Source organism: Salmo trutta, chromosome 36, assembly GCF_901001165.1.
Source record: "Salmo trutta chromosome 36, fSalTru1.1, whole genome shotgun sequence".
In the NCBI taxonomy this organism is placed as follows: domain Eukaryota; kingdom Metazoa; phylum Chordata; class Actinopteri; order Salmoniformes; family Salmonidae; genus Salmo; species Salmo trutta.
The window spans coordinates 37,146,426-37,173,268 of record NC_042992.1 but is presented as its reverse complement, the minus strand read 5'-3'; the positions used below and the strand labels follow the sequence as shown (position 1 = coordinate 37,173,268).

Here is a 26,843-nt window from a genome sequence, read left to right as displayed (position 1 = left end):
CTTATATACACTGCTTACAGACACATTACATAGGCATTATTTAGCTTATTCATAATTAATTTATCATTAACATTTGGTTAATTCATGTTACTGACTAATGCTAGTTCATTCATGTGACAGACCAATACCTCACGAGGCTTCTCTCCAAGCTGAGACCTTGAAACTGAGATATCCCTTTCTCAAAACAAGGTTCTGGGCATACTGCCAAATTGCAGATACTGATAGTGAGGATTCATTCAATCAGTCACTTGCATGAACACAGAAATTGGTTATTAGAAAAGCAAACATAGAACACAAAAATTGGTTATCACGCAATCTGTGATAATTATCAATACATGTTAACCTTTTCACATGTGAGTTCCAAATATCTCTAACGGTTTGGCGACGAGTATGAAGCGATGGCCAGCCAACGAGAGCGTACAGGTCGCAGTGGTGGGTAATATATGGTGCTTTGGTGACAAAAATCAATGTAAGTCTCATCTCCAGGGTGAATACATTTGTATTAACGTAAATAAGACATCACACAGGTGTGCCAACTAACATATATATCCCAGACAAGACTGAAGAATAGGACAAATAGGCTGCCCAAGTCTGAGCTTTCACTAATGTCTTTTGACCAATCAGATCAGCTCTGAAAAAGATCTGATGCGAAAAGATCTTTTGTGATTGGTCAAAAGACCAATGAGTGGAAAAAATCTGAATTGGGCTGCCTGTCTAAATAAAGCCAGAACGAAGTGAATAACCGTCAATTCTTGCGTTCTTAGCAGTTTTATGAACTTGAGTGGTTATAGACATTACATGTTAAATGGTTATGAAACAGAGATGAGGAGACTCTTGCTGTAACCAAAGGCAGGTACCACTGAAGGCCACAGTATTCATTCAGGCAGCTTGAAGCAGATGTGGGTCGCCATCCAGGCCCTTGTCACATCATGCAGTCGCCTGATAGGGAGATGACAAATACATTGTAACTTTCATCACCTAAGCGGTGTTAGCATTTACTGCACATGTTGCTGAACAATCCAACCATTTTGTTACTGTCATTGATATAAATGGGCAATTCACATACAATATCCAGTTAATAAGCATTGACTGTAATACCTCTAGGGTCCTTTGGTGGTCTGGTAGCATGCTGCTTTCTCGTGTTCTTACTCCCTCTACACCTGGAATACAACAACAAAAACATGAATAACAATGAGCCTAGTCAATCAATAACTTGGCTAACTAGACTAATTAAATAATCATGTAAATGTGCACATCAGGCAAATGATACTCAACCAATACAGCCTAGTAGTCTATTTGCAGTGAAATTGGGAGGATCATTTTTCTTGCAAACTTTTCAGTCAACAATTCTTCAAAAACAGGCAGCAGAATGAAGTAGTTTGACAAGTGTTCAAAAGTCTAACAAATCTTTAAGATATAGAGAGCAAATATATCGTTTTTGAAGTGATGATGGTGGGAGTTAGCTAGCTTTTCCCCAGCAGAGATCCAGATTCTGTGTTTAATAGTCACATGTACAGGGTTGCAGTTGTGACTGCAGGGTACAGTGAAAATCTTAGGCTCTGAGCTCCGACATGCAGGAATGTGAAATAAAATTCTGAAAATGGTAATAAAAAAACAATGTAAATATCACTATATACATAATAACAACTGTAGCAGTGGTGACTAAATACATTTCCATTGAGAAGGAAGCAGAGTAAAGACTGCCCATAGGGGGAATGACCATAGGGGGAGCATCAGTCAGACTAAATTACCATTGAGGGGATGTGGGGAACAAGTGAAATAAAACAATACAAATATATATATATATATATATATATATAAATAAATAAATAACACACACACATTAACAACTGCAACAGTGATGAATGTCATTTGGATGGGGGCAGAGTAAAAGTCCAGAGTAAAATAAGCTTCAAGTTAGCTAAGTAATGGCATTTATATCAATTGTATCAGATGGTTAACTAGCAAATATATTCATTTTCCCTCGCATCTAAAGAGGCCTGATAAATATAGTTGATAGTAAAGCGAGGATGAATGTCAGAGGCCAGCTAACTAACGCAATAGTGGCTAGTGGTTAGAGCGTTGGACTTGTAACTGAAAGGTTGCAAGATCGAATCCCCGAGCTGACAACGTAAAAATCTGTCGTTCTGCCCCTGAACAAGGCAGTTAACCTAATGTTCCTAGGCCGTTATTGAAAATAAGAATTTGTTCTTAACTGACTTGCTTAGTTAAAAAATAAAAATGGCTGGTCTGGAGTTTGTTTGAAATGTACCATTATATTTCACATGATAAGCAAAATACTGTCACCAAAAAATCTGTGCGCACAGATAAGTCTTCCAAATGGACAATGACTCCCCATTGGGTTAACTGCCTTGTTCAGGGGGGTCATCCAAAGTTGTGGCAAAATGGCTTAAGGACAACAAAGTCAAGGTATTGGAGTGGCCATCACAAACCCCTGACCTCAATCCTATAGAAAATTTGTGGGCAGAACTGAAAAAGCGTGTGGGAGCAAGGAGGCCTACAAACCTGACTCAGTTACACCAGCTCTGTCAGGAGGAATGTGTCAAAATTCCCCCAACTTATTGTGGGAAGCTTGTGGAAGGCTACCCAAAACGTTTGACTCAAGTTAAACAGCTTAAAGGCAATGCTACCAAATACTAATTGAGTGTATGTAAACTTCTGACCCACTGGGAATGTGATGAAAGAAATAAAGATGAAATTTAAAAAAAAAAAAAAAAAAAAAAAAAAATAAAAAAAAATCGCTCTCTACTATTATTCTGACATTTCACATTCTTAAAATAAAGTGGTGATCCTACTAACTGACCTAAGACAGGGAATTTTTACTCTGATTAAATGTCAGGAATTGTGAAAAACTGAGTTTAAATGTATTTGGCTAAGGTGTATGTAAACTTCCGACTTCAACTGTATACAGTTGAATGACTTTGTTGTCCTTAAGCCATTTTGCCACAACTTTGGAAGTATGCTTGGGTCACTGTCCATTTGGAAGACCCATTTGCGACCAAGCTTTAACTTCCTGACTGATGTCTTGAGATGTTGCTTCAATATATCCACATAATTTTCCTTCCTCGTGATGTCATGTATTTTGTGAAGTGCACCAGTCTATCCTGCAGCAAAGCACCCCCACAACATGATGCTGCCACCCCCGTGCTTCATGGTTGGGATGGTGCTCTTTGGCTTGCAAGCCTCCTCCTTTTTCCTCCAAACATAACAATGGTCATTATTGCCAAGCGGTTCTATTTTTGTTTCATCAGACCAGAGGACATTTCTCCAAAAAGTACGATCTTTGTCCCCATGTGCAGTTGCAAACCGTAGTCTGGCTTTCTTATGGCGGTTTTGGAGCAGTGACTTCTTCCTTGCTGAGCGGCCTTTCAGGTTATGTCGATATAGGACTCGTTTTACTGTGGATATAGATACTTTTGTACCTGTTTCCTCCAGCATATTCACAAGGTCCTTTGCTGTTGTTCTGGGATTGAGTTGTACATTTCGCACCAAAGTACATTCAATCTCTAGGAGACAGAACGCATCTCCTTCCTGAGCGGTATGACGGCTGTGTGGTCCCATGGTGTCTATACTTGCGTACTATTGTTTGAACATATGAATGTGGTACCTTCAGGCAGAGGATTCTCTTTCCCCTCCAGTAAAATCCACCAAGGAATATCCTTTGTTAACAGATTTTTGGCGGGAAAAAGTCTAACACATTCAAAAAGCGAATACTGGAACAATATATCTAGCATAAGAACGTGGGGAATGGTCAGAGATGATCTATAGAGAACTAATGTCATATTGGTTTTTATTTTGTGATGTCATTAAAAAAAGGTTAAAGTGGAAAATTGTCAACTGAAAAGTATTTACACTACAGGTATGAAGTCTCGTATGTGAAAAATGCTGAAAGTATTTTTGTTAAAATAGGAATGTCATTGTTGGAGGTATAAGATAATCTCTCTCCTATAAACAGTGCATTAACATTAGACCAGGAAACGTGAGGCGGGAGCTACGCGTTTGAAATGGTTCGAACTTTGAACCTCAATACGAGGTGAAGAAATAAAATCACCTTCCTTTAGACCAGAAAAACAGCAAGCTGTAGTTCATGTCCAAAGTGGTCCAAATTCTGAATACTGACACAAGGGGAAAACAAACTCCCCTCTTAGACAATCACTGGTACAGCTAATTAGCTGTCTTGAGTCAAATATCTAGAAAAGCAAATATAAGTGAGACTATCCTACTACGCTCATCACCAATGGGAACCATCAACACGGCTGGCTAGCTATCTTCCAGAGTGAACAACAGTAGAAGACGGGAAAGGGGAGACCCCTGTCGGACAAGCAGAGCCATACAAGCTGGCTGATTAAACGACAACAACCTTCACATGTAAATACATTCTTGATTTCTTATTCCAAACAGGCGGCGGTTCATGTGCAAACTATATGATTACTGTGAGAATAGCTCTGAAATGTATTGAGGATAAGGCTCTCTCTTTCCCCCCCCCTCTTAATTTTCTGTGTAACATGTCGCCATATTTTAAACAGTCCACTAGGGACCGTTTTCTCATGTATTAAGTGTGTATGTTATCCTGTGTTCTCATTTAGTTAGCTAGTAGATAAATAATTAAACCAATTTGTGTAGTACTGAATCATGAGTAAGGCTGGGGCTTTTGCAGATCCAAGATGGCTGCGACTGTTCAGAATGACGATATGATAAGAGGTAATGATTAATAAGATGATTATTACATCAATAAACAGATATATACACCTTATAGCTTGGGTTCTTAAACTTTTTCAGCCTGGGACCCAAATTCGAAATTCTGTGTTTTCCTGGGACCCAAGCTTAGGAAAATATGCAAATATACAAAAATTTATAACTGTTTCTGTACTTGTTTTTTAAGTATGTCAGAGTTGAGAACCCTGACTCGAATAGGTATGTGGTGCCACACTGGACCAGAACATCTACTGCTTTCTCAGTCAGGCAGGAGACCGCTTCCTGCTGTAGATGAGCAACCCAGAACAGTGTGAGTGTGGTTTGCCTAAAAAAACATCTTGCTTCAATCAGTTTATTCCAATTAAGAATAAAAATGATTATTTTATTTTAACAGCGACAGTTCCAACCTAGATTCGTTTTCTACAGTTTTCTACAGTAAGATGTACATTAGGCCTGATAATTTTTCATCTTCATCTGTACTGTTACTATGGTTGCAGTAGCTAGCTTGCTTTGGCGATTGTTAGCTATTAGCTGTGTACAAGGCCAGGGGATTGTTTGACAGAGAAACTCACATCTACTACTATGAGAGTTAGTTAGTTAGTACTCCCTTATTTCTGCTTATCATCACCTGTTATAAAATGACAACAAATGACAACAATGCCTTCCTAGCTGGCTGACTTTTCCACTGTTGAAGCACTGTTTCCTGAAGCCTTCTGCCCTTTTCTGAAAGAACTCCCTGGGTTTGGTCAGGACGTGTCGTTTTATTAATTTGTTCATTTTGAGAGACTTGTTCCTCAGCACTTCCCTCCATAAAACACATTGAGGGTGCTTCTCGTTATAAGTTTGTATGAAAGGGAGAGAAACTCATCGCTGTATATGCGTTTCATGACAATCGAGTTCAGTCAGAACTTGTGGCTAGCATGAGTCCATTTGATGACAGCGGTGAGTGATGGCGAGTGAGAATGACAAGTCAGTGGCAGACAGCGCATCATCTGCTGCTGAACAACAGCTCTGCATCGTGTGTGTCGCTGCGTGATCATCAAGAAAACAGCAAACAAAAAAGATCCGCTAAACCGCGAAGCGCAAGGGCATCTCCCTCTGCCACTAGCGCAGCTGCCAAACTGGGCAGAGACGCTGCTAAGCAGAGAGCGCACTGAATAGAGAGTGCAGATGCACTTGGCCAAATCAATTCCAGTAATTATAAATTTACTCTGACACCAAAACTTTAAGAAAGGCTGCCTAATAATTTAATTCGGGAGATAAGTATCTCTTTAAAACAACCTTTCCTGTGGTGCCCCAAATATTAATGAGTTAATTGTTACATGATTCATTTAAATCGGGTAACAATTATAGTTAGAGTCGTCAGATTAATGAAATTAAAGTCACGACAGACAGACAGACGGGACAGACAGACAGAGTTTCTGCCACCGTGTCTTATGACCGAAAAGAGCTTCTACATATCAGGACAGCGACTACTCAACCCGTACTGGAGGACTACTTTTTCTTCAACGAGTTGGATGGGAAGGATTTACTTCAGATGCCCGACAAGGCCCTCATCTCCGTCATTCTCAGGAGAAAGAGACTGGGGTATCAGGGACGAAGGTCCAAGTGCCTTGTATGGATCTGTCGCCGAGAGTGTAAACTACCTTTACCATCGCTCCTATTAGCCAACGCACTATCAATCGATAATAAAATAGACGAACTACAATCACGTATATCCTACCAAAGGGACATTAAAAAACGTAATATCTTATGGTTCACCGAGTCATGGCTGAAAAAAGATATGAATAACATACAGCTTGCGGATTTTAAGCTTTTTTCGGCAGGATAGAACAGCGGCCTCTGATAAGACACGGGGTGAATGTATATTCGTAAACAGCTGGTGCACGAAATCTAAGGAAGTCTCGAGGTTTTGCTCGCCTGAGGTAGAGTATCTCATAATAAGCTGTAGGCCACACTATTTACCAAGAGAGTTCATCTGTATTTTTCGTAGCTGTCTATATACCACCAAAAACCGATGCTGGCACTAAGACCGCACTCAATGAGCTGTATACGGTCATAAGCAAACAGGAAAATGCTCATCCAGAGGCGGCACTCCTAGTGGCCGGGGACTTTAATGCAGGGAAACTCAAATCCGTTTTACCAGCATGTTAAACGTGCAACCAGAGGGGGGGAAAAAAAACTCTAGACCACCTTTACTCCACACAGAGACGCGTACAAAGCTCTCCCTCGCCCTCCATTCAGCAAATCTGACCAGAATTCCGTCCTCCTGATTCTTGCTTACAAGAAAAAACTAAAGCAGGAACCGCCAGTGACTCGGTTAATAAGAAAGTGGTCAGATGAAGCAGATGCTAAGCTACAGGACTGTTTTGCTAGCACAGACTGGAATATGTTCCTGGATTCCTCCGATGGCATTGAGGAGTACACCACATCAGTCACTGGCTTCATCAATAAATGCATCGATGACGTCGTCCCCACAGTGACCATATGTACATACGTCAACCAGAAGCCATGGATTACAGGCAACATCCGCACTGGGCTAAAGGATAGAGCCGCCGCTTTCAAGGAGTGGGACTCTAACCCGGATGCTTAGCAGGATTTCTTATATGCCCTCTGACGAACCATCAAACAGGCTACACCGGCTCCGATGCTTGTCGGATGTGGCAGGGCTTGCAAACTATTACAGACTACAAAGGGAAGCACAGCCGAGAACTGCCCAGGGACACAAGCCTACCAGATGAGCTAAATTACTTCTATGCTCGCTTCGAGGCCAGCAACACTGAAGCATGCATAAGAGCATCAGCTGTGCGATCACGCTCTACGTAGGTGATGTGACCAAGACATTTAAACAGGTCAAAATTCACAAGGCCGCATGGCCAGACAGGTTACCAGGACGTGTACTCAGAGTACGTGTGGACTAACTGGCAAGTGTCCTCTGACATTTTCAACCTCTCCCTGGCAGAGTCTGTAATACATACATATTTCAAGCACAACACAATAGTCCCTGTGCCCAAGAAAGCAAAAGTAACCTTCCTAAGTGACTACCGCCCCGTAGCACTCACATCAGTAGCCATGAAGTGCTTTGAAAGGTAGGTCATGGCTCACATCAACACCATCATCCCGGAAACCTTAGACCCACTCCAATTCGCATACCACCCCAACAGATCCATAGATGACGCAATCACATTCCACACTGCCCTTTCCCACCTGGACAAAAGGAACACCTATGTGAGAATGCTGTTCATTGAACGCTGACTACAGCTCAGCGTTCAACACCATAGTGCCCACAAATGTCCTCACTAAGCTAAGGACCCTAGGACTAAACACCTCCCTCTGCAACTGGATCCTGGACTTCCTGACGGGCCGCCCCCCAAGTGGTAAGGGTAGGCAACAACATATCTGCCACGCTGATCCTCAACACAGGGGCCCCTCAGGGGTGCGTGCTTAGTCCCGTCCTGTACTGTACTGCCTGTTCACCCATAACTGCGTGGCCAAGCACGACTCCAACACCATCATTAAGTTTGCTGACGACACAACGGTGGTAGGCCTGATCACCGACAATGATGAGACAGCCTATAGGGAGGAAGTCAGAGATCTGGCAGTATGGTGCTAGGACAACAACCTCTCCCTCAACGGGAGCAAAGATAAAGGACATGATTGTGGACTACAGGAAAAGGAGGGCCGAAAATGCCCCCATTCACATCGATGGGGCTGTAGTGGAGCAGGTCGAGAGTTTCAAGTTCCTTGATGTCCACATCACCAACAAACTATCCATGGTCCAAACACACCAAGAAAGTTGTGAAGAGGGCACGACAACAGGTCCCCAGATTCTCAAATAGTTCTACAGCTGCACTATCGAGAACATCCTGACCGGTTGCTTCACCACCTGGTATGGCAACTGCTCGACATCCGACCGTAAGGCGCTACAGAGGGTAGTGCGTTCGTGCCTAGTACATCACTAGGGCCAAGCTTCCTGCCATCAAGGATCTGTATAATAGGTGGTGTCAGAGGAAGGGCCAAAAAATTGTTAAAGACTCCAGTCACCCAAGTCATAGACTGTTCTCTCTGCTACCGCACGGCAAGAGGTAGCAGAGAGCCAAGTCTAGGTCCAAAAGGCTTCTTAACAGCTTCTACCCCAAGCCATAAAACTGCTGAACAACTAATCAAAATGGCCACCCGGACTATTTGCATTGACATCCCCCCTTTGTTTTTACGCTGCTGCTACTCGCTGTTTATTACCTATGCATAGTCACTTCACCCCTACCTACATTAACAAATTACCTCGACTAACCTGTCCCACCGCACATCGACTCGGTACCCCCTGTATATAGCCTCATTGTGTTACTTTTTTAAACTTTAGTTTATTTAGTAAATATGTCCTTAACTCTATTTTATTAAAACTGCATTGTTTGTTAAGGGCTTGTAAGCATTTCACAGTACGGTCTACACCTGTTGTATTGGCCACATGTGCAAAATACAATTTTATTTTATTTGAAATAGCTGTGTGGCGACGCTACCCATCCAACCTCAGAGCTCGAGGAGAATGGAAGAAACTCCCCAAATACAGGTGTGCTAAGCTTGTAGGGTCATACCCAAGAAGACTCAAAGCTGTAATCGCTGCCAAAGGTGCTTCAACAAAGTATTGAGTAAAGGGTCTGAATACTTATGTAAATGTGATGTCAGTTTTTTATTTTTAATATAATTTGCAACAAAAACAATGTAACCTGTTTTTGCTTTGTCATTATGCGGTATTGTGTGTAGGTTAATCAATTTTAGAATGAGGCTGTTACGTAACAAAATGTAGAAAAAGTTAAGGGGTCTGAATACTTTCCCAATGCACTGCATTTATAAATATTACGTTAATATATCATTAAATACATAAATATATTATAACAGGTGGCAGTTAAAAGTGTTGCATAAAGATTAGCATATTATTGCTTTGAAATGTATAGGAATGAAGGATGTAGTTAATGTTGTCAGTCTGGTGTAGAAGGATTGTTCTACAACCATCACTAGCTGGGTGTTCTGTGTGCAAGGAGTTTTGAATATTATTTTTATTTCCTGTGCTTAGTTAGTTTTATGTTCCTGTGTTTACAGTAGTAACACAAAGACATGGGCAAAGGCCAATGGCACCAGCACTTTATAGTCACTGTAAACAGATCTCACATGGACGACATTTTCATTCAAGTGAAAGACTAGATAGCGAGACAAAAGCAGGGATTGGTTTGAAGAACGGGACTCAGGGTAAGAGTGGAGCGAGCTGGACAGGAGGGCCTGTGTGTGTCAACTTGGACCGCAATGGAACATGGGAAGAGAAAGAGGTACTGTAACAAACTGAGATAATTCCATATGTACTGTATGTGTTTGTAATTTGGTGAAACATTTAAGTGAGTATTCCTGAGAGGAGGGGACCAAAATAATGGACCATTTTCCATTGAATGCTGTGTATAGATATTTTAACCGTAGAAAAATTTAAAGGCCATACCTCCTCAACAGACAACCACTGCAGACCTCCACAACCTTTCAATGGTTGAAGAACTGTACAGATTCTATGAAGCACTGTCACAAGCTTTGGGGTGATTGGGACCCTTAACTTATTCAAGTGTAACTTATTATAATAATAAAGCGAAATGAATGGAATATATATTTTTTCAACATAGAAACGCTACCAAAAATAATTTACTGAAACTTGTTACAAAAAGTGCTCTTCACGGACGAATTGCGGTTGTGTCTCACCAGGGGTAATGGTCGGATTCACGTTTATCATCAACAGAATGAGCGTTACACCGAGGCTTGTACTCTGGAGCGGGATCGATTTGGAGGTGGAGGGTCCGTCATGGTCAGGGGCGGTGTGTCACAGCATCATCGGACTGAGCTTGTCGTCATTGCAGGCAATCTCAACGCTGTGCGATACAGGGAAGACATCCTCCTCCCTCATGTGGTATCCTTCCTGCAGGCTCATCCTGACATGACCCTCCAGCATGACAATGCCACCAGCCATACTGCTCGTTCTGTGCGTGATTTCCGGCAAAACAGGAATGTCAGTGTTCTGCCATGGCCAGCGAAGAGCCTGGATCCCATTGAGCACGTCTGGGACCTGTTGAATCGAAGGGTGAGGGCTAGGGCCATTCCCTGCAGAAATGTCCAGGAACTTGCAGGCGCCTTGGTGGAAGAGTGGGGTATCATCTCACACCACAAACTGGCAAATCTGGTGCAGTCTGAGGAGGAGATGCACTGAAGTACTTAATGCAGCTGGTGGCCACACCAGATACTGACTTACTTTTGACCCCCCTCTTTGTTCAGGGAAACATTATTCAATTTCTGTTAGTCACATGTCTGTGGAACTTGTTCAGTTTGTCTCAGTTGTTGAATCTTATGGTCATACAAATATTTACACGTTACATTTTCTGAAAATAAACGCAGTTGGCAGTGAGAGGACGTTTCTTTTTTTGCTGAACTTATAATGGAATTCGGAGGGCAGAAATGATTAAATATTAAAGCATTAGACCTCTCACTAAAGGCTTCAGTCATACCAAAGTAATACTTAAATCCAAACGGGTTCTCTAGCAGATTAGTAAGAATGTCTCAACCCGTGTTCAAGAACAGCCTTTTCCCCTTTATTCAGATACAACCTCTCACTTTCTGTTACTTCAAAATGAAATTATCTCCAAAATATTTTTTAAAACAAGCCATAGAAAGTTGGTTGCAATTTCAGTTTAATCCACCAGAATAGACAGAAGAAATATTACAACTAATATTATGGTTAAACTCACATATAATAGATAAAAAAATAAAAAAACATTTATGGTATAATCTTTATAAATGATATCAGAAATAGGACTGGTGGAGTTGCCACACATGCAGCTAACAAAGATATGGAAATGTCTGCTCTACTCAAAATTACAACAAACCAATTGCAGCCTTATTGCAAAAATGGAAGAGGCAAGTGAAAGAGGGAGAAAGTAAGGAACTGGTCTGTCAGCCCTGCATTAAAGATCAAAATTATTAAAGAAAATTGTGATGAATAAATAAAGTATACCAGTTTAATTTAAGGACCAAAAAATTGACAGCTGTGCCATATAGACTACAAAATAGTTGGGAAAAGATTTGATGTACCCATTCCATGGTTTATGAACTGATACACAAAACGATGCTGGATTCAAAACTGAATTTTTCAATTTTAATTATTACACAAAATTCTTGCAACGGGGGATACAACCCTCCCAGCACTGCAGATTTTGCTGCTTAGAGACAAAATCATTAGATCATTTGTTTTGGTACTGTCCATATGTAGCTTGTTTTTGTTCGCAGGTCCAGGAATGGCTGAAGAATTGCAATATTTACCTAGAGCTAACTCTGCAGATAGCACTGCTGGGTGATCTGAAAAATCATAGTCAATCAATCAATAACATAATACTGTTAGCAAAAAATTGTATCTGTAGAAACTGAGAATAGAAAGGTTCAGAACTTTTGTGAAACAGAGCACAGTTCAAAAATATATGGCAAATAAAAATCAAAACTGTTCACAGATACAGTAGATGGGAAGGGTTGAGTTTTGCTGAAGGGTGGGACTAAAAATAACAAGGTAAGTAATGTAAAATAGACTGTGTCCCTAAAATGTACAGTTCCATCGGAAAGTATTCAGACCCCTTGACTTTTTCCACATTTTGTTACCTTACAGCCTTATTCAAAAATGTATTAGATAATTTTCCCCCCTCAATCTACACACAATACCCCATAATGACAAATACATTTTTGCAAATATATAAAAAATAAACAGAAATACCTTATTTCCATAAGTATTCAGACCCTTTGCTATGGAACTCGAAATTCAGCCTTGAGATGTTACTGCAACTTGATTGGAGTCCACCTGTGGTCAATTCCATTGATTGGACATCATTTGGAAAGGCACACACACCTGTTGATATCAGGTCCGGCAATTGACAGTGCATGTCAGAGCAAAAACCTAGTCACTCTGACAGCGCTCTAGAGTTCTTCTGTGGAGATGGCAGAACCTTCCAGAAGGACAACCGTCTCTGCAGCACTCCACCAATCAGGCCTTTATGGTAGTGTGGCCAGACGGAAGCCACTCCTCAGTAAAAGGCACATGACAGCCGCCTTGGAGTTTGCCAAAAGGCACCTAAAGATTCTCAGACCATCAGAGACAAGATTCTCTGGTCTGATGAAACCAAGACTGGCCTGAATGCAAAGCGTCACTTCTGGAGGAACCTGGCACCATCCCTACGGTGAAACATGGTGGTTGCAGCATCATCCTGTGGGGATGTTTTTCAGAGGCAGGGAAAGGGAGACTCGTCAGGATTGAGGGAAAGATGAACGGTGAAAAGTACAGAGAGATCCTGGGGCGAAGGTTCACCTTCCGACAGGACAACAACCTTAAGCACACAACCAAGACAACGCAGGAATGGATCCGGAACAAGTCTCTGAAATGTCCTTGAGTGGCCCAACAAGAGCCAGGACTTGAACCCGCTTGAACATCGAGAGAGACCTGAAAATAGCCGTGCAGCAACACTCCCCATCCAACCTGACAGAGCTTGAGAGGATCTGCAGAGAAGAATGGGAGAAACTCCCCAATTACAGGTGTGCCAAGATTATAGCGTCATACCGAAGAAGACGAGGCTGTAATCGCTGTCAAAGGTGCTTCAAAGTACTGAGTAAAGGGTCTGAATACTTATGTAAATGTGATATTTCAATAAATTAGCAAAAATGTCAGAAATCCTGTTTTTGCTTTGTCATTATGGGGTAGTGTGTAGATTGATAAGGGGGGGGGAATATTAAATCAAATTTAAAATAAGGCTGTAACCTAACAAAATGTGGAAAAAGTCAAGGGTTTTGAATACTTTCAGAACTTTTGTGAAACAGTACAGTTGAAAAATATTTGGCAAATAGAAATCAAAACTGGATGGTCTTCGGGGTTGATGGGAGGGGTTGAGGGTAGATGAAGGATGGAACTAAAAACCAAAAAAGATAACCAATGTAAAATATACTGTGTCCGTAAAATGTATATAGTATGTATAAGCTGGAAGTAGAAGCCTAAGTGTTGTTGTCCATTAGTTTACTCCTATTATGGTAGGGGTGGTAAGGTTAGGGGAAAATAATTCCTCTTCATTGTGGTTCATTTTCAAATAACTTGTTTCATGTCTATGAATGCATTTGAAGCACTGCCGATATTAATAAGTATCTTCAGTAATGATGAATGTTGTTCTCTCCCCATTATAATTTTGCTTTAATGCATAACACAATACATTTTAGAAGACCCACTTTGGGATTCTACTATAAGATTCTGGCAACATTATCATATTAAGGCAACATATATTACTTCTATGAATGTGACATAGATAATAAGAGCTGTTAAATTGATATTTGCAGTATTCTCTTTTATAACCTTATCTTACATCTAATCTGTCATCTTACATTGTAAACTGTGTTTATCATGGACCAATGTCTTTGCGCCAAAAGCTCAATATGAATCTAGTGCTCACACACAGAGCATGAAACACGAGTTGCAAACTGTTCAGGGAAGTACAGAATACAGTACATGATCTACAGACCAGGGGATATGCCAAAACATGACAAGAGGCTTAAGAAAATGTAAAGATCTGGAACACATACTGTAGTTCAATGGCTGCTTTTAAAACAGGCAGCCCAGTTCTGATATTTTACCACTAATTGGAAAAATATCAGTACAATATCCAAACGTACATACAGAATATCATATTTGTACTCAGACACACATCACACTCACACCTCCCTTTATCACTATTTATATTGGAATTCAATGTCTTGATCAGAAAAACACATCTGAAATGTTAAAACCACAAATCTTAGCTTCAAACATGAATTGAAAGCATTCTATTGAAGTTACACTTTCAGGAAAGGCAGAATAATAAACTTCGTAAGATATGTAGTCTTACAATAACAGAAAAATATATGCAAAATAAAATACAACATCAAGTGGACCTAAAGACCATAACATATGGCAATTAAACTTCTTGCCACAATGAGTAGCCATGCATCCAGATTGCATCCAGGTGAGCTGAGAGAAACAACTACAACTGCTGTGGACAGAAGTGTGCTAGCTAGATGAGACTGATCAAATATGCTATAGAAACCGGAGGTAAATTGTCACTTTGTTTCACATACAAGGGGAGTGCCAGGTACTGAGTTGAGGCACAATCGCATTTAATAAATGTTCGACTGATAGCACAACAAGGGGGATTTCCATTACATTTAAATGACAGATCCCTGGCTCCATGGCTCAAAAAATAATAATAATAATAAAAAATAAAAGGGATTCAAAATGTGCATGTCCTATTCTGACAAGTCAATCCTTTACAGGTCCATTCCCTCACAAACTATTGTCTCATCATAGACTTCTCTCATGAGAAAAGTTGGCAAGATCCATTCTGAAAGTGAAACCATTCTGTTATGGGCTGTGATGCATGGGAGCTAGATTTAAAGGGCGTTAAAATGGTCCTCCTCTAAACCTAGATTTTTACTCTTTGTTCAAGTTTTTTGCCCTATGGAAATAGCACAGTTGCAAACGCTTAGTAAGTCTGTCCCAATATTTGTATGGCTTGGAGACGCATACCCCACCCAAACCTTTTTCCTTCCCCACATCACAAAATAAAAGATGTGGGTTGGGGATTTCCTCCTCTCTCAGCTATGGGAGCCCCAGACAGGAAGCGTACACCAACATACCATCAATCATTACAGACTACCATAGCTTCAGTAAAGGACGGGACACCTGTGATTGGGCCATACTAATAAATGTACATTAGGCACCAAATCGAGGAAAACAGACAAACAGGGAGGGACTACCTGAACTTATCCAATAAAGAAAAGCAAATTTCCATTTTCCGTTGCGAAAGGTTTTTGCTACGTTTTGCCCTAATGAATAAAATCATGAAGTATTTAAAAGCCCACCTTAGGATAAAGTGGCACAAACCTGTCATTCTTGGTGCCATACAACAGCAGTGGTTCGTATTTCTCCAAGTCTCCCTTCACCTATCAAAATAAAGTTGGGCTGCAAAGTCCAATGAGTCCTCCTTCCTTCCTGAAAGAATCTTCAACATCCTCCCCCTTAGCACAGATGAAATTCCCCAATCCCCATCTTAACCATAACTATTAAGTGGATAAAAATATTTGGGATTATATTTTTTTTAAAAGCATCTCAGAGGAGGAGTGCTGATCTAGGATCAGGTCCCCCGTCTATATAATCTAATCCATTATGAACTAAAAGGCAAAATGTATCCTAGTTCAGCATTCCGAGAGGCTTTGAGAATACGGGCCCTGACCATGGACCAGTGGTTAGAAGCAGACTCTACCAAGTACCCACCCCCCCAGCCTTACTCTACTACAGTCCACCGTAGAGGTGGATCTTGGCAAAGGAGATGGTCTCATAGTAGTCCTTGTGGCCTTTCTCGTAAATGACGAAGATGAACTTCCTGTCCTCTGCACCGCCACTCGTAAGTGATGTCATACTGGAGTAGCCACTTGGCCCCGCCCAGATCTGGACAGCCTTCTTCTCCCACGACGTGCCATTGGTCAGAGACCAGCGCAGGGTTAGGTTGACCCCTGGAAGAAAGGAAGGAGACAGACAGAGAGGGAGGGAAAGAAAGCGAGAGGGACAGAAAGGTTGAGGGTGGAAGTAAAAAATAATAGCTCACCACTATTCCCCTGTCCTACCCACCAGAGGGCCCCATCCCCATCCCATAGTCCTTACTGTGAGTACTGTGAGCTGGGTTGGTGAAGTACATCACGCCTTCCTTCTGCAGCGCCCCTGCCGCTACCACAGGGTCTATCAGGGTGGAGTCAAACAACAGCTGCTCCATGGGTAGCGTCTCACCCCCGTCCAGGCTGCGCATCACCATGCGGCAGTGGCAGTGGTAGTTGTTCTGGTTGCGCACGTTGATGACGATGCTACCATCCTCCATCTCTACAGGCTACGGAAAAGAGGGGGGGGGGGGCAGAGAGGAGTTTGATTGAGGAACTGAGGTGAGCCCGATCATGGGCTTTAACTTCTCTGGGCTACGTCCCACCTACTCAACAGCCAGTTGAATCCCGTGGCGCGATATTCAAATACCTTAGAAACGCTATTACTTCAATTTCTCAAACATATGACTATTTTACAGCATTTTAAAGACAAGACTCTCGTTAATCTAACCACACTGTCCGATTTCAAAAAGGCTTTACAACGAAAGCAAAACATTAGATTATGTCAGCAGAGTACCCAGCCAGAAATAATCAGACACCCAATTTTCAAGCTAGCATATAATGTCACAAAAACCCAGAAGACAGCTAAACCTTTGATGATCTTCATCAGATGACACACCTAGGACATTATGTTATACAATACATGCATGTTTTGTTCAATCAAGTTCATATTTATATCAAAAAACAGCTTTTTACATTAGCATGTGACGTTCAGAACTAGCATACCCCCCGCAAACTTCCGGCGAATTTACTAACAATTTACTAAATTACTCACGATAAACATTCACAAAAAGCATAACAATTATTTTAAGAATTATAGATACAGAACTCCTCTATGCACTCGATATGTCCGATTTTAAAATAGCTTTTCGGTGAAAGCACATTTTGCAATATTCTAAGTAGATAGCCCGGCATCACAGGGCTAGCTATTTAGACACCCAGCAAGTTTAGCCTTCACCAAACTCCGATTTACTATTAGAAAAGTTTGATTACCTTTGGTGTTCTTCGTCAGAATGCACTCCCAGGACTTCTACTTCAATAACAAATGTTGGTTTGGTCCCAAATAATCCATAGTTATGTTCCAACAGCGGCGTTTTGTTCGTACGCACGAACAAAACGCCGCTGTTGGAACATAACTATGGATTATTTGCAGGCATCAAGACACTATCCGAATGGTAAATAAGGGTCACGCGCACGGCGCATTTCGTGACAAAAGATTTCTAAATATTTCATTACCGTACTTCGAAGCATGTCAACCGCTGTTTAAAATCAATTTTTATGCCATTTTCTCGTAAAAAAGCGATAATATTCCGACCGGGAATCTGCAATGAGGTAAACAGACGAAAGAAAATAAAGCATGGGGTCGACTTGGGCACGCGCCTAAGCCCTTTGTCCTCTGATCGGCCACTTGTCAAAGGAGATAATGTGTTTCAGCCAGGGGCTGCCTCGATATCGTTCAGCTTTTTCCCGGGCTCTGAGAGCCTATGGGAGCCGTAGGAAGTGTCACGTTACAGCTAAGATCCTTAGTCTTCAATAAACAGAGGCAAGAACAACAACACCTTGTCAGACAGGCCACTTCCTGCATGAAATCTTCTCAGGTTTTTGCCTACCATATGAGTTCTGTTATACTCACAGACACCATTCAAACAGTTTTAGAAACTTTAGGGTGTTTTCTATCCAAAGCCAATAATTATATGCATATTCTAGTTACTGGGCAGGAGTAGTAACCAGATTAAATCGGGTACGTTTTTTATCCGGCCGTGTAAATACTGCCCCCTAGCCCTAACAGGTTAAATAAAAGGTTAAATCAAATAAGTATGAAACTAGTACCAGACTAGTAAAACTACAGACTATTAAAACTAGAGGGTTGCCTAATGGCATAGGAGGATCTATAGGAGGACAGGCTCATTGTAACACTAGCGGTTCTGGGGCAGGGGGGGGCCAGTGCCCCTGTGAAAACAATTTTGGACCCCCCCTAAATGTGGAGTATGAAATCATTTTTACATAACTAATTATTGCTATCGTTCTTTTTTTACATCCGTTATTAGACAGTGGCAACGATGATGATTATGAACATGGTCTTTTGCCTGCTAATGCCTGCAATGCAGTGAAGAAAATGATATGACAACAATAACGTCTAATGTAACTGGCCCCTCTAACAGTACAACTGGCCCCAGCTTGGCCCCCCCAGTTGAAATGGTCTAGAACCGCCACTGCATTGTAATGGCTGGAATGGAGTTAATGGAAGAGTCAAACATGTAATATCCATAAGTTTGATACCGTTCCATTAATTCCATTTCAGCCATTACAATGAGCCCTCCTCCTATAGCTCCTCCCACCAGCCTAATAACTACACGGCTATTGTACTGTGTGCCATCCTTTCTTTCCTGCTCACTCCCTCCCTGGTTAGCTTTACCTGGCACTCATCTGGGTTGAAGTCCAGGTCTTGTTTGGGCTGGTTGTAGGGGATGCTCTTCAGCGCGGCGCCATTCTTCCAGTTTCGTCCGTGGTCGTCACTCAGAATGCAGAAGACCCCGTCACCCTCCAGGGTGCCATGTCCACACACCACCAGACGCCCCTTAGCAGGAGGGTAGTGCTTCTGTGAGCGGAGACATGGAGACAGTCAAAATAGTGTACTCTTTCAAAGCACAACAGTTCAATCAAAACGACTGACCTTGGTGCATTAACCCCAATATTTATTACTAAGGTTTATTATTATACACAATATAACCTCTTACATCTAGACGTTCCGCTAGCGGAACACCTGCTCCAATATCCAATGATAAGCGTGGCGCGAATTAGAAATTCCTCAAAAATACAAAAACTTCAATTTTTCAAACATATGACTATTTTACAGCATTTTAAAGACAAGACTCTCCTTTATCTAACCACACTGTCCGATTTCAAAAAGGCTTTACAGCGAAAGCAAAACATTAGATTATGTCAGCAGAGTACCCAGCCAGAAATAATCAGACACCCATTTTTCAAGCTAGCATATAATGTCAAAAAAAACAAAACCACAGCTAAATGCAGCACTAACCTTTGATGATCTTCATCAGATGACACGCCTAGGACATTATGTTATACAATACATGCATGTTTTGTTCAATCAAGTTCATATTTATATCAAAAAACAGCTTGTTACATTAGCATGTGACGTTCAGAACTAGCATTCCCACCGAACACTTCCGGTGAATTTACTAAATTACTCACGATAAACGTTCACAAAAAACATAATTATTTTAAGAATTATAGATACAGAACTCCTCTATGCACTCGCTATGTCCGATTTTAAAATAGCTTTTCGGTGAAAGCACATTTTGCAATATTCTAAGTAGATAGCCCGGCATCACAGGGCTAGCCATTTAGACACCCACCAAGTTTAGCCCTCACCAAAGTCAGATTTACTATAAGAAAAATGTTATTACCTTTGCTGTTCTTCGTCAGAATGCACTCCCAGGACTTCTACCTCAATAACAAATGTTGGTTTGGTTCAAAATAATCCATAGTTATATCCAAATAGCGGCGTTTTGTTCGTGCGTTCAAGACACTATCCAAGGGTGACGAAGGGTTACGCGCCCGACGCATTTTGTGACAATTTTTTTTTGAAATATTCCATTACCGTACTTCGAAGCATGTCAACCGCTGTTTAAAATCAATTTTTATGCAATTTTTCTCGTAAAAAAGCGATAATATTCCGACCAGGAAATCGTGTTTTAGTACAAAGAGAGAGAAAATAAAAACATGGTGTCCCCTCGTGCACGAGCCTCAGTCTCATAGTACTCTGACTGGCCACTATCCAAACGCGCTAATGTTTTTCAGCCAGGGCCTGCAAAGCCACGATTCAGCTTTTTGCCGCCTTCTGAGAGCCCATGGGAGCCGTAGGAAGTGTCACGTAACAGCAGAGATCCCCTGTTTTGGATAGAGATGATCAAGGAGGCCAAGAAATGGTCAGACAGGGTACTTCCTGTACAGAATCTTCTCAGGTTTTAGCTTGCCAAATGAGTTCTGTTATACTCACAGACACCATTCAAACAGTTTTAGAAACTTTGGAGTGTTTTCTATCCAAAGCTAATAATTATATGCATATTCTAGTTTCTGGGCAGGAGTAATAATCCGATTAAATCGGGTACGTTTTTTATCCGGCCGTGAAAATACTGCCCCCTATGCATAACAGGATAAGGGTTATGATGATAGAAATTGGCCTCATAATTGACAACACAAAAGTAGGCTACGTCAGCAATGGAATCACGAGGAAGGAAATACAAAGGTGCTCTCGTCATAGGTCGGTAGAGAAGGCAAATAAAGAGGGGGAAACTACACTGAATACAAATCGCAACATGCAACAATTTCTATGATTTCACTGAGTTACAGTTCATATAAGGAAAATCAGTCCATTGAAATAAATTAATTAGGCCCAAATCTATGAATTTCAAATGACTGAGAAAAACAAAAGAGATGCATCAGTTGGTTACAGATACCTTTAAAAAAAAAGGTAGGTGCTTGGATCAGAATCAGTATCTGTTGTGACCACCATTTGCCTCTCCTCCACATAGAGTTGATCAGGCTGTTGATTGTAGCTTGAGGAATGTTGTCCCAGTGCTTTTTAATGGCTGTGCGAAGTTTATGGATATTGGGAGGAACTGGGACATGCTGTCGTACATGTCGGTCCAGAGCATCCCGAACATGCTCAACGGGTGACATTGTCTGGTGACTATACAGCCCATGGAAGAACTGAGCAATTTTTAGCTTCCAGGACTTGTGTACAGAAGATCCTTGCGACATGGGGCCGTGCATTATCATGCTGAAACATGAGGTGATGGCAGCAGATGAATGGCACGACAATGGGCCTCAGGATCTCGTCACGGTATCTTCGTGCTTTCAAATTGCTATCAATAAAATGCAATTGTGTTTGTTGTCCATAGCTTATGCCTGCCTATACCATAACCCCACCATGGGGCACTCTGTTCACAATGTTGAGATCAGCAAACCGCTCACCCACATGACACCGTACACAATGTCTGCCATCTGCCCGGTACAGTCAGTTACGACACCAAACTGCAGTCAGGTCAAAACTCTGGTGAGGACAACGAGCACGCCGATGAGCTTTGACAGTTTGTGCAGAAATTATTTGGTTGTGCAAACCTACAGCTTCATCAGCTGTCCGGGTGGCTGGTCTCAGACGATCCTGCCGTCAAAGAAGCCGGATGTGGGGGTCCTGGGCTGGCGTGGTTACACGGGATCTGCGGTTGTAAGGCCAGTTGGACGTACTGCCAAATTCTCTAAAACGATGTTATTAACATTCAATTCTCTGTTAACAGTTCTGGTGGACATCCCTGCAGTAAGCATGCCAATTACACTTGGACATCTGTGGCATTGTGTTGTGTGACAAAACTGCACATTTTAGAGTAGCCATTTATCGTCCCCAGCACAAGGTGCACATGTGTAATGATCATGCTGTTTATCAGCTTCTTGATATGCCACACCAGTCAGGTGGATGGATTATCTTGGCAAAGGAGAAATAAGCTTTTTGTGAGTACGGAACATTTCCGGGATCTTTTCTTTCAACTCATGAAACATGGGACCAACACTTTATATGTTGTGTTTATATTTTTGTTCAGTGTATATGTATTAATTAAATTAACTATATAAATTGACTCTAAGAGCGAGAGGAATAAGGGGAGGTGAAGAGAAGTCTGAAAGACTTGGATGATGGTGACCCACCTGAATGCCGAAGCCGGGCCCAGGGAGGAAGTTCTTGACCCCCAGCTGGACCGAGAGGTTCCTTGGTGGGCTCCAGCGGAGTCCGTCGTCCGTGCTCTCCACCAGCATTATACTGGCGGGGTCACACTGGTACTGGTGGAAGCACAGAGAGAAGATCAGTAGCACAGCGCCAGTCTCCTCATCCACCACCACTGAACCAAGGTTCAGTCCGTCAGCCAGGAAGCCATCGTTCACTATGAAGGTGGTGGGAGACCACGTGGCACCTAGGGTGGAGGGGAGGTATAGAAGAGGGAGAGAGACAAAGGGAGGAGGAAAGTATCAGTCATAAGTAGAGTGCTGTAAATGAAATGCACTGGAGTGAAGATTCACTGATAAAAAGCGATGTCAATTCAAATACGTGTACGAGTCTCTGCGTTTCTCTGTCCTGTCTGAAATGGGAATATTTAACATAACAAAAGTTCATATTTAATTTAGAGTGAACACAATGTTTAGCATATTTGGAGTTTCTGTAATACATAATTTCCAGTGTACCATTTGTGACACTCAATGTGCGGGTTGATGGTCACTAGACTTGTTATGGATTATTCTCATATCTGTTGATAGTGGTTGATGCCAGACTGAAGGCCGCCGGGTTCCAAAACTAATGCAATCAACTTTTACCCTGTGCAAAATACGCCAATCCGGGCACCCAGGCCAGATCAATCAAATCCCCTCAAAAACTGCTCCTTTTCCCCTACCCACTCAGACCACCCCCAGACAGTCCTAGCAACATTCTTGCATGAGAAATGGCTTTTTGCTTAGAAGCTAGCTTTGACCATTTTAATTGAAAACAAATCACAGTAAGGTAGTTAAATTGTTACCCAGAAATGATTTGATATCCAGATAAAAACAGATCCACTGGAGCTTCAAGTGAAGATTTGCAGCTTTGATTAAAAAGGTCCAATGTAGCCCTTTTTATCTCAATATCAAAACAGCTCTTACACTGAAAGGATATTATCAGAATTATTCCAACATCAGTGTGGAAATAAATATAAAAGAGGAAAATAAAGTTATCATCTGCAATGGGCCTTTAAGATAAAAGAGCCTGATCAGAGAAGGCCAGTTAGACATTTTCTCTGCTCTGTGCTGGAAGTGTCTTCCTGTTGCAGCTTGTAATAAACAACATTGATTTATTTTATCTGCTACTGCTCTCCTTTTTGTTCACCTGGAATTTCCTATTAGAATTATTCCTCACAAAACCCAGACAAAAAAAATACCATGATTTGGGGGATTTTAACAAAATGGAATCCATAGAATATTCATTTTGAGGAAGGATTGTTGACATATATATGTAAAAGCATAATTGACCAATAATGACTCAAAGTTGGCATATTTGTCATATTGACCTTACCCAGGCCTCCTTTAACACACTCCATAGTGTTTATTCTGTAGGTGCTACAAAGCATACAGTGGTGTCATATAAAGCTTTACCGCTTGCTCTGTAATACGAGTGGTACTTTGATTAAACATTTTTGAAACATTCATTTATGAATACTGAAAAATATAAACATGAATATTGAAAAAAATGTATTGTTTGATTTTGCAAAATGTTGAATATATTGTTGAACATAATATACTCTACGGACATATCAAAAGTTCCAGAGTGGGATTTCTGATACTTGTAGAGTTATGATCCAATTTGTAAGCAGTAACAGAGTAAGGGCAGCAGTGAACTTTGAACCACAACCAAACCTCTCCTCGTTTTCCAACGTGAGCAACTATTGGGCAAAACAGGCCGGGTTGGCATAGATTGTTGACGACATATATTTCGTCTCCAATGTTTTTTGAAAACATAAATACAATTTGCACAATGAGCACTTGGTGTCTGTCAAATGCATCGTTACAGTCATTGCTTAGCTAGCTAGTGAATTTGAGCCATATTAGCGTTGACATGGGAAAAAAAATAAAAAAAAAATAGGTAAAAACACCTCAAAACAAGACATGGTATCAAGAACAAGATAAAACGAGCCAATTACAATTCCCCACATGGCATGTTCTCATCATTGTTATGTCAGTCAATAAGCCCATGTCAGCAAAAAATGTTTTGATTTGGTAAGTCTAGCGGCCAGCAAACTATCTAAACTTGTAGTAATCATGGTTGAATTACCAAATGGGGGGGCCCCATTGATCATCAGATAGCATATTAAAAACTGCAAACATTTGTCCCCTCCCTATGGCAAAATGTGTACAGTTGCAGGAAATTAGCTGCAAAACTGCAAATTTTTCTCTCCACCCCATAACAAAATGAGTAGAATTGCATGAAATTAGTTATAATTTTTCTAAATTCTCTCCACCTCATGGCAAAATGTGTAGAAGTGCAGCAAACTTGCTTTAAAACTGCAACATTTTCTCCACGCCCCATGGCAAAATGTGTAGAATTGCAGGATTTGTTTTGCTGTCAAAAGGCTTGCTGACTGCATGTGTGGGAATGGATGTGGGTACGCAGACCTGTGAGCCACTGAGTTAAAAACAAAAATTGGGGGGGGGGGCTGCCAACCCCATCAAAGTTGCCCATCCCTGCATTACTGTGTCTGTCTGCTCGCTCTGCCTGCCTACCTCTGTCTGTGGACCGTCGCATGGCAAGGAACTTGGCCCCCACGTCGCTGGGGGACTTCTTCCGGCCCTCAGCGAAGGCAAGCAGACTGCCCATGGGGGTGAAGGAGAGCAGTGGGATCCGATAAGTGTTCACGGCCCCTGCCCCGCCGCTCACCCACAGCAACTGCTCATCATAGACCAGGGGGTCAATCTGGGAGAGAGAGAGAGAGACTTCATTTGGCTCACTGCTTGGCAGATGTAGCCACTTGCCAGGTTAGGCCAGGGGAAACTGAGTGGGCAAAAAGCAAACCGCCAAGTTCCCTCTTGGAAGAAGCTTGGATTTTAGCCAAAAATAACTGCTGAGAGAGACCATTATAAAAAGACAGCATGTGACAGTGACAGAACAAGATGAACAGGATGTGTCCATAAAAATAATTCTCTGTGCCACCCAAGTTCACTAACGTATGACATCATTAACTGTAATGTCAAGTGACATGATCCTTCAGAACAAGTGTTACTCTTGTTCACATATTGTATGCCACCAATTCAGCAAGTTAACGTATCTGCTATTAAAACACAGGGTGGATTACTAAATGTTGAGGTGCAAGAGGTTATGTTGGATTGTTTTGGTCGCTTAGCTTTGCAACGGCCTGTTAGTGCACACTTACAGCGCAAGTCTATTGCAGTGTTGGTTACAGAGATAATAGCTCTCGCGCCACAACATTATCACACCCAAAATCATTATACTGCTATGCGTTCTTACAGTAAACAATCTACAAAATAGATTGGCTATATCTTGCAAAGCTGTGTAGAATTCTGCACTGTATAGGAGACTTCACACTCAAGCCTACACAGCATAGCCACATGAAGTAGGGTTGCTGAGGGTGAAAGCACCCCTTGAGAATTCATAATAATAAAAACATCCATACAAAGTAAGGCACTGGGCCTTTACTAGTATCAGCGGACCGATAGACATCTGTAGCGCAGGCAAAATTATATTTTTTTGACTCACTGTTTTCCCAAAAAGGTAGTTATATAACTAAGAACAGTAACTAGCAGGAGTCAATAGTTGAATGTAAGAGTTGTTGCCCTGTCCCGTTCTCTGCGATTGTCATTCTAATGGAATCCAAAAAGAACAAAACCCTGTCCTCAAACATTTACATCAAAAGGTGCAAAGTTATGGGCAAAGACACAAATCAACCCCATAAAATGTAATATTTTTCTTGATCAAATAACAGGGAAAACAACCACTTGTTGTGCAGTATTAAATGTATCATCCTTACAAACCACTTAATCTAAATGTATAATACTGTGTTGTACATAGGCTGGTCATCTAGGTTTGTACCTGCAGACTTTCTATCACCATGAAAAAAAACCAAAGCACAAGTGGTTTGTGATGATGTGGCTCAGTTGGTAGAGCATGGTGTTTGCAATGCTGGGGTTGTGGGTTTGATTGCCACGGGGGACCTGTATGAAAATGTATGCACTCACAAGGAGCATCTACTACAATGGAAAAGGAATGAATAGACCATTACAGTTCACACATAGAAATAAGTTACACTTGCAAAGTATTTCAATAACCCGGAAAACATATCAAGCTAGTATTTTTATACTCAACAAGTTTTCAGATTAATGGTTTTGTACAGATAATTATCAGACTCAAGCTAAAAATTCTGGTAAACACTCAGGAATACAACACATGACTTACAAACCGGTCAAAATACCTGACAAGTTTCCTACCTGGCCAAAAGAGGTGCATAGACTTGGCGATAGCACAACTGAGAAAAGTAGTGCGAGTCGGCTTCGTACCCCCATCAAACCAGCCCTTGTGACTATGCTGTTTCAGTATTCTCTCGGCCGTTCTTTGACGAAGAACGTTGTGATACTATGGCATCAGAGCAAAACTGTCGACGAATAAACAGCAACCACTTCCTCCTCACCGAAACCATAAACACCGCGGTCATATGACTGACTGACTGACTAACTTCTTCTTCTTCTTCTTCTTCTTCTTCTTCGTCGTCTTCAGTGGGGTTTATGGCGGATTACAACACAAAAAGCTGTATTGGCGCCACCAACTGGACTTTTTTATTTAAGTA

At 41.5% G+C, this 26,843-nt stretch overlaps 1 protein-coding gene across 2 annotated transcripts; it reads right to left on the bottom strand.

The window, feature by feature from the left end:
- Window positions 1-481: 481 nt before the first annotated feature.
- On the bottom strand, window positions 482-26,729 carry neu1 (neuraminidase 1). 2 transcript variants are annotated; one of them, XR_003872138.1, is made up of 8 exons: window positions 26,488-26,729; window positions 24,769-24,958; window positions 22,174-22,436; window positions 18,866-19,048; window positions 16,460-16,679; window positions 16,087-16,311; window positions 1,099-1,160; window positions 482-939 (listed from the first exon to the last, which is right to left on the bottom strand). XR_003872138.1 is itself a non-coding variant. In XM_029735733.1 (6 exons), the coding sequence occupies exons 1-6, from the start codon at window positions 26,560-26,562 to the stop codon at window positions 16,091-16,093; spliced, it is 1,152 nt and encodes a 383-aa protein (XP_029591593.1). In that variant the 5' UTR covers window positions 26,563-26,729; the 3' UTR covers window positions 13,942-16,090. The 2 variants fall into 2 exon arrangements, 1 of the variants encoding a protein (XP_029591593.1); XM_029735733.1 differs by lacking the exons at window positions 482-939; window positions 1,099-1,160 and having other exon boundaries at window positions 13,942-16,311.
- Window positions 26,730-26,843: the final 114 nt, after the last annotated feature.